This window comes from Musa acuminata, chromosome BXJ1-4 (genome assembly GCF_036884655.1).
Source record: "Musa acuminata AAA Group cultivar baxijiao chromosome BXJ1-4, Cavendish_Baxijiao_AAA, whole genome shotgun sequence".
Lineage (NCBI taxonomy): Eukaryota > Viridiplantae > Streptophyta > Magnoliopsida > Zingiberales > Musaceae > Musa > Musa acuminata.
In genome coordinates this window covers 43,820,699-43,829,042 of record NC_088330.1, presented here as the reverse complement: position 1 = coordinate 43,829,042, position 8,344 = coordinate 43,820,699, and the positions used below count along the sequence as shown (strand labels likewise).

The 8,344-nt window shown below is 50.2% G+C and overlaps 1 protein-coding gene across 1 annotated transcript; it reads right to left on the bottom strand.

Annotated features, from left to right (window-relative positions):
* Positions 1 to 3,974: 3,974 nt before the first annotated feature.
* On the bottom strand, positions 3,975 to 8,073 carry LOC103982210 (leucine-rich repeat receptor-like serine/threonine-protein kinase BAM1). The gene is made up of 2 exons (XM_009399055.3): positions 5,367 to 8,073; positions 3,975 to 4,761 (listed from the first exon to the last, which is right to left on the bottom strand). The coding sequence occupies exons 1-2, from the start codon at positions 7,966 to 7,968 to the stop codon at positions 4,286 to 4,288; spliced, it is 3,078 nt and encodes a 1,025-aa protein (XP_009397330.2). The 5' UTR covers positions 7,969 to 8,073; the 3' UTR covers positions 3,975 to 4,285.
* Between the last annotated feature and the right edge of the window lie 271 nt (positions 8,074 to 8,344).

Sequence of the window (8,344 nt, the reverse complement as noted above, 5' to 3'; positions counted from 1 at the left end):
AGTCACATAACCATGTGTTGTGCTAAATGGTGTTGCAAGTCCTGAACAAAGGTTTAGGGAGTGATGAAAGAGAACCTTGTACTTTTCCTGCATCAACGAGGCATGAGATTTTGCAGTCGGATGCTCATGTGTTGGTTAATGTCGTCGCAAGTCTCGAACAAAAGGTTTAGAGAGTGATGAAAGTGAATCTTGTTCATTTTCCTCGCATCACTTTTGCAGTCACATGATCATGTGTTGTGTTTATGGTGTTGCAGGTCTCGGACAAAGGTCTAGAGAGAGATGAAAGGCCAACTTTGTACTGTATTCCTCTGTCAATGACAAGTGAGACTTTGCAGTCACACAATCATGTGTTGTGTTAATGGTGTTGCGAGTCTTGATTAAAGGTTTAGATAGTGATGAAAGTGAACTTTGTATTATTTTACTTAATCAATGACAAGTGAGACTTTTGCAGTCGCATGAATGATCATGTGTTGTGTTGTGCAGGTGGTGAAGAAAGGTTTAGAGAGTGATGAAAGTGTAACTTTCGTGCTATTCTTTTTTCCTGCACCAAGTGACAAGTAAAAGCCCATGGTTGCAATTTTGGTGCCTGGAAAAATGTTGTATACTCCAGGTGAGTTTGATGGCAGTTCAATACACACAATATGGATATGATTTGAATAACCCAGGAACAATCTCTGTTTTGCAGTCACATGACCATGTATGGTGTTCGTAGTCGAGGCTCGGTGAATGATGAAGTAAATAAAGCTCGTCCTCTTTTCCTGCATCAGTTACAAATCAGAGGTACCTGAGGCTTGAAGTTAATTTGATAGTATCTCGTCATTGAATTCAAGTATGAATGGAGTAGTAGACTTAGTCCAGTCAACAACGCCTGTTCACGTGTAATCATGGATGGCGTTGCAAGCCCTGAAGAAAGGTTTTGACGGTGATGAAAGGTAAAATCCTTGTACCTCGGTCCTTCATCAATGGCTTCTGACAAGGAAGTGGGTGCCTCATCATGACAAACTTCAGAAGCAATTAGTACATGTCCAATTTTAGCTTCCATGAAACCAAAAAAAAAAATTTCTGTGTGATTCTGCGTAATCAATGCTGCTGTCTTCTTGCAGGATCAAAGCTTCGTGCCACCATCAGATAAAACGAGAGATCTTGTAGAGAGAGAAAGCGGAGGTCCGACCCATGAACTGTGCACCTTCAACGGGGTCCCTGGCTTCTCGCCTCTCTCTTTCTCTTGCTTAAGAGACAATTCTCTGGTACGCGAGAGATGGAATTATGCGCGTTGCGAACTCCACAGGTTGGCATTTGCTGTGACCACTCTCCTTTTGCCTCGTATGCCCTTTCCGCATCACTCTTGTTCTTTTGGCTTAATCCTAATATGCATATTCGTATATAAAAGAAAAAGAGTACACTTATTCATGTCATGACATCATATACCTTTTAAGTTGATCTCATAAAAATAAATTAAATGCACACAAGAATCAATTAAGTCATTGACATCTATATTATTTGTAGTGAGGAATTGCTTTGTATTATAAAATCTCTCCCATTTTATTGCATATCTAGATCAAAACTTGTTTATTTTTCTCATTTCTCCGATAGTTTCATCAATTTACTGCTGTTGTTTCCTTAATTCAGGTGTCTTGGTCCACCACATCCTATATATCTGGTACTGTTGCTACATATTATTAATTGCATAATAATAATAATAATAATAATATTATTATTATTATTAAAATTCCAATTAGCTTAATTAGAGAGGATTCCATTTCCATCATTCAGGTGTCAGGTACATGCTGCTATACAGGTATGGTTGACCACGAGATTTCCTTCAACCTAAATCTACAGTATGTGTTGCATCCACCAATGAGCAGAAACCATGATTATTCACTTTTTCTTTAAATCGCTCATGCAGCTTTTCTTTTTTCTTTTATTTGTGTTTTTAACTCGAGCATGATGACCTGCAGATCTTATCTCCACTCAATGATTTCCACCAGCTTTTGATCTGCGGTCCTCAGTCACTGGCGCCTTTTCGACCACATGCATCGCACGTGCATGGCGGTCGTCGGTCAACGCTACTGCCGATCTGATGATGGCATTTCCTGCCCTACGTACGGCCTTCCCATCATGCAGCGTGCACGCGCACCGGCGGATCACGCCCGCCGTCGGTACCGGAGACGAGCGACCACAAAAGAGACTTAGGGCCCCACGTGAGTCGTGTGGTTTTTAGAGAGCGGAGGTGACGGGTGGGTTTCCGCTTCAGTAATTAATGAGAAAGATACGGGTCTTCTAAATGATGCCGCGTTGGGTTGACCGAGGGAGGTGGGAATTAAATGCTGACCGTGTGATGTTGGGGTCACGCTGCGGATGCCGTCCACGGCATGGGCCCGACCAAATTAAGACGGTCTCGGTGGGTACGTGGGGCGGGTGGGGACGAACCCGTGTTCTCCTACCTGCTTAGGCCTTCCGATCGTGAACGGACGGTGATCGCGACGGTGGGGCCACCACGTCGCTAGAGGTGGAAGGTGGTCGGGTTTAAATATGGGGAGGATCGCGTGGGCCCGCCCGAGTATTGCTCTCTTTCGTGGGAACAGCGGTAAGTCAGTCCTCTTCATTCTCTCTCTCTCTCTCTCTCTCTCTCTCTGTGGCACAGCTTTGGGAGAATTGTTTCAGTTCATCTGCATCACAATAGCAAAGGAAAAATGAGAAGGAACGGCAGCCAAGTCGAAGGCATATGCTGCAGAATGTGGCACTCTCAGAATAATACAAAAAAGTCTTCAGCCTTCATACCGTTTCCATGCGAATTTTCAGCACAGCCACATGCATTTCCCAGCTAGAAAGAGCCCACCCACCAAGTGTTCGACGAATCGATGAGAGAAAGGGGAGGAGGATTTAATGCTCTTCCATCATCGTCGTTGAACAGTTGAGACTGATTCGTGAAACAAAACAGGACAACAGTAGCCATTCTCACACACTCACAATTAGTCGATCGGCAAAGCTACATCTGCTCTCAGGACTACTCAAATCTGTTGTCTTTTTTTATCAAAGAAGAAGAAGAAGAAGTAGTAATAATGCTGTTGCTGGGTTTTGCAGGCCACATGGGAGGAAGAAGACAGAGGAGTGCTCTGCAAGGGACAGCAGCAGCAAAATCATGGCTTGCAGGCGTGCGGGAACCTCAAAATGAGGGGTGTTATTTAGTGTCTCGAGGTTGGAGGAAGCCTCCTTCCTCCACTAATAAAAACAAGCACTTTGAATTGAATACAGCCAAACTGGCCATTTTGAGTGGAATGAGACTTGAGCCTTCGTCAAGGAAGAAGATTCAAGTTGGGACCATCCGCTCCACAATCTTAAAGCTTTTAGGGTATCCAAGTTTTGCTCCCTGCAAATAATAATAACCCACACCTATGTACATACATATTTATAACATGTCCATATGTTAGTTGACTAATCACTGGCCATACATTTCGTTTGACTCACTTTATCTGCTCATCTTAAGGTTTAAGTGGATGCTACAGGCTGCTCTGAGATGTCAACATCATGATGGATATTTAGAGGGCTAAGAAATCCGGTGACGGCTGATGGATGATCCAATTACATGCCTTGGGACGAAGGGGGCTGTCACGGTTCGCTGTACCAGATGATGGTAATCGAATTAGGGATACGTGTTTGTCCGAGAATTGCAAGGATGTGGATTCGACAACTTAATTGTGACTCAAATCAAATTCATCATCGGCATTAAGGTCTCATTTTTACCTATGTCGAAGCCTGTCAGATCAGATAGCTACATGCCATCTACTGTTTCCTGTGGCTTAATGATTGCTATTTCCATCAGATTGCCTTTATGACCCATCACCATAAAAAGAGAGTCCAAAATTTCATGTCTGGACTCACCTCTCTCTCTCTCTCTCTAGCGAGAGAGAGCAGTGACTGAACTAAAATCTAGGGAGGAGGGAGTGGGGAGGCATTGCATTCAAGTCTATCCATTAGATAACAGGAACAGAGATTTCATTACCAATACCAATACCAATACCATGTCAGCGTGTGAACATAGCCTGCTGTTTCTGCTAACAGGTACAGATGCCATAGGTCTGACTCCCTCAGTGTTCGCACCGATGAGATGAGTCTCTTCGCCTACAGCGAGCAGCGCTGCAGAGTAGCAGAGAGGAGTTGACACCATGAAGAAGAAGGCATAGTAAACTCACCAAACCAGCTGTACATCAACAACACCTATTTTAAAGCTATTTTGATGATGAAGCAACTGAAAGCCAAGAAAACTCTCCAGCTTCTTGCTGCACTAAATGCTAAGGAGATCTGACGGTGGTGAATTCGAAGCTGGTTGCTGCTGCTGCTGCTGCTGCTCATCCTTGTTTTCCTTAGCAGGTGACTCCACAGGGGCGGCCGGAGGTGGTGGTGCAGACACATTGCCACTGGACGAGTCTTCTCCCTGTTTCAGCGGCGGCTTAGGGAGCTCGGTGAGGATCTGAACGACCTCCCTCATCGTCGGCCGCTCCACGCTCTGCTCCTCCACGCAGAGCATCGCGACGTAGAACACATGCATCGCCTCGTGGACGGGGAGGGTCGGAAGCCTTGGGTCCAAGATTTTGGTCACCTCCTCCTTGTTCGAGCCCGTCACCTTCCTCACCCACTGTACGATGTCGACGCCGTCACCGAATTCACCGACGGGCTTCCTCCCGGTCACGAGTTCCAGCAGCACCACACCGAAGCTGTAAACATCGCTCTTTTCGTCCACTTTGAGGGTGTAAGCATACTCTGTGGACCAAAACAGCAGGATGCTGAGGAACAGTATCAACATGTTTCGACTGAATAATCGAGAACACAAAAAAAAAAAAAAAAATGGTAGCTAGCACAGATTAAAATCTGAGAAACCTTTCATCAGTATCATTGGATCTAAAAGAATTGAGACATGGATCCATGCTTTCCATAAATTAATACTCTACTCTCCCTCATGCATGCATCTCAGGATGACAAATGGTTCGACACAAATTCCTGAGGCTCTTTTGAAACATTTTTCGTTCCATCTCAGTCTATCTAAAAGCTTATGCGTACAGACGAAACATGATCTATATCTTTACACTCCCAACAGGGAGGAAGGAACCGACCAAAAATTGCAGATAGCATCATCCCAAATCCAAGACTAGGCTCACAGATCAACCAACGATGGCTACATAGATAATCTAATGAGGCAGATGATTCGAAGCATGATGATGATGAAGCTTTAACAAAGTAGTGAACAAGATTGTAAAGCTAACATGGATAGAAAGAAAGATGTTAATTGTTCATTCATGCATAATATGGATGAGCAAGCTTTTATCAGGAGAATCGAAAGCAATTGGGCGGAGGAGAAGGAAGAGAACCTGGTGCTATGTAACCGTAAGAACCGGCAATGGCGGACATGCACTCGGACGTGCCCGTGTCCTGCAAGAACTTGGCGAGCCCGAAGTCGGCGACATGAGCTTCGAAGTTGGAATCCAGGAGGATGTTGTTGGACTTCACATCCCGGTGGAGGATCAGCGGGGAGCAGTCATGGTGGAGGTAGCACAGACCCTTGGCGGCCTCCACCGCGATCTTGTACCTCGTGTCCCAGAGCAGGTGCCCGCCCTTCTTGCCATGGAGAACCTCCCCGAGGCTGCCGTTGGGCATGTACTCGTAGACCAGCAGGTTGGTCTCGTGGTTGGAGCAGAAACCCAGCAGCCTCACGATGTGCCGGTGGCGGATCCTCCCCAGAGTCTGTATCTCGGCGTTGAACCCGTGGTCGTGCGACGATCCTCTGCTCATCGCCGGAAGCCTCTTGACGGCAACCTGTTCGCCGTCGGGCATCACGCCCTTGTAGACGACCCCGGCCCCTCCCTTCCCGATGATGTTCTCCTCCTTCAAGCAGTTCAGCACGTCGTCGCACGTGAAGTCCAGCCGCTGGAACGCGGTCAGCCTCCACGCCCGGGCCTCGCTGGCCCTCTTCAAGGACCGAGCCTTGATGATGGCCGCAATGGCGAAGGCAATGGAACAGATGAGAAGGCCGATGACGAGCAAGAGCTTGAAAGAGGCGGAGAGGGCGCCTTTGGCGCGGGCGGTGTGGGAGTCGTCGGAGATCCCGGGCCGGCACGGGCCGAGATAAGGGCCGCACAGGTCCGGGTTGCCGACGAAGGACGTGGCGTTGAAGTAGCTAAACTGGCCGGTGCTCGGCACGACGCCCGATAGGTTGTTGTAGGAGAAATCCACCGCCGTCAGGCTCTGCATCGTCGAGATGGCCACCGGGATTGGGCCCTCCAGATGATTCCTCGACAGGTTGAGGTAATTCAAGATCCGCATGGCGGCTACATCCGCCGGGACGTCGCCGGACAGCTCGTTCCTGCTGAGATCCACGAAGGTCAGCAGCTTGCACTTGCTCACCTCCGGGGTGATCGGGCCGGAGAAGCGGTTGCTGCTCAAGTCCAGCTTGGACAGCTGCTGCAGCCTTCCGACCTCGGGCGGAATTTTGCCGGTGAAGGAGTTCTGGTTCAGCAACAGCTTCTGGAGGCCGGAATAGTTCCCGATGGACGGCGGCAAGGGGCCGGCGAGCCGGTTATTGGAGAGGCAAACCTGTCCAAGATTGGGAGAAATGGAAGAGCTACCGGTGTCGGGGAATCCGCCGGTGAGGTAGTTGTCCTGGAGCTCCACCTGGGACAGATTCGGCAAGCTGAGGAGGCCTTGCGGAATGGTTCCGTTGAGGTAGTTGTCGCCCATTCTGATGCGGCTCAAGGATTCGCAGCGTCCGAGGGACTCCGGTATCTGGCCGAAGAGGAAGTTGCCGAGGGCGATCAAGGTTTGGAGCTTATTGCCGTAGCAGAGGTCCGGGGGGAGCGACCCGGTGAGCTTGTTCGACGAAAGGTCGAGGAGCTGAAGGCGGCCGTTGGTTCCGAGACGGCGAGGGATGCTCCCGGTGAAGTTGTTCTCCCACACCTGGAGCACCTCGAGCTCGGGGAGGTCGCCCACGAACTCCGGGATTGCACCGAACAGCTTGTTGCGGAAGAGGTTGAGGAGAGTGAGGTTGCTGAGCGCGGCGAAGCTCGGCGGGATCTCGCCGGTGAGGGCATTGTTGGAGAGGTCCATGGACTTGAGGCTGCGGAGGCGGCTGAGCTCCGGCGGGATCTCGCCGCCGAGGCCGTTCACCTGGAGGAAGAGGGTGTCGAGGTTCCGGAGGTTGCCCATCTCGGGCGGGATGCGGCCGGAGAGGCCGCAGTTGGCGGCGTCGAGGCGGAGCAGCGTGGAGAGGTTGCCGATCTCCGGCGGGAGACCACCGTCGTAGCTGTTGTAGTAACCGATGTAGAGCTCCCGGAGCGCGGAGAGGTTGCCGATCTCCGGGGGAATGGGGCCGCCCAGCTCGTTGCCGGAGATGGCGAGGTACTCGAGGAACTGCCAGCTGCCGTATTCCGGGGGGATGGAGCCGGAGAAGAAGTTGCCGCCGAGGTGAATGTGGCGGAGCTGCGGCAGAGCGGCCAACTCCCTGGGCAGGGGGCCGGTGAGGTTGTTATTGTAGAGGTCGAGAACGCGGAGGTCGGCGAGGCGGGCGAGGGGAGCCGGGAAGGAGCCATTGAAGATGTTGTTGGAGAGGTTGAGGTGGCGGAGGGCGGGGAGGAGGGCCAGTTCAGACGGGATGGGACCGGAGAAGGAGTTGGCAGCGGCGGAGAGGCGGAGGAGAGAGCGGAGGCGGCCGACGGCGGGAGGGAGGAGGCCGGAGAGATTGCGCCCGGAAAGGTCGAGGGAGACGACGGCGCCGGCGTCGTCGCACGTGACGCCAGGCCAGGAGCAGTGGTCGGTGGCGGCGTCCCAGGGGCCGAGGGCGGCGCCGGGGTCGGAAAGCTGAGCCTTGAGGGAGAGAAGAGCGCGGTGTTCCTCCGCGTAGCCGGCGCCGTCGTCGGCCGCCGTGGAGGGCGAGCTGAGGAGGGAAACAAAGAGGAGGAGGTGGTAGAACAAGAGCATGTCTTCGTGGTGGACGAAACTACTCACACTCAACGGCCACTATAGCCGGTGTGTGTATATATTAGCTTCTTTTGGCCTCTTCTTCTTTTTCTCTTCTTCTTCGTCTCGCGCTCGCAGTCAATTATAGAGCGCGAGGGAGTGGAGAGCATCGCATGTCATGTCTGGATTTATGGATAAGTCCAACTAAAGTGATATTTTGCATACTAGTCCCTACCAGATTTAAGATTCAGTACATCATCCTTCCCTTCTTCCTTCTTATTTGCATATTGATTTGGCTTATTATGTTGCTTAAGAAATACATTAATTATTTGCTAATTGAAAATTAGATATAATTCCTCAAACTTTTCATGCATTGTTCGATACTTGCATCGTATGG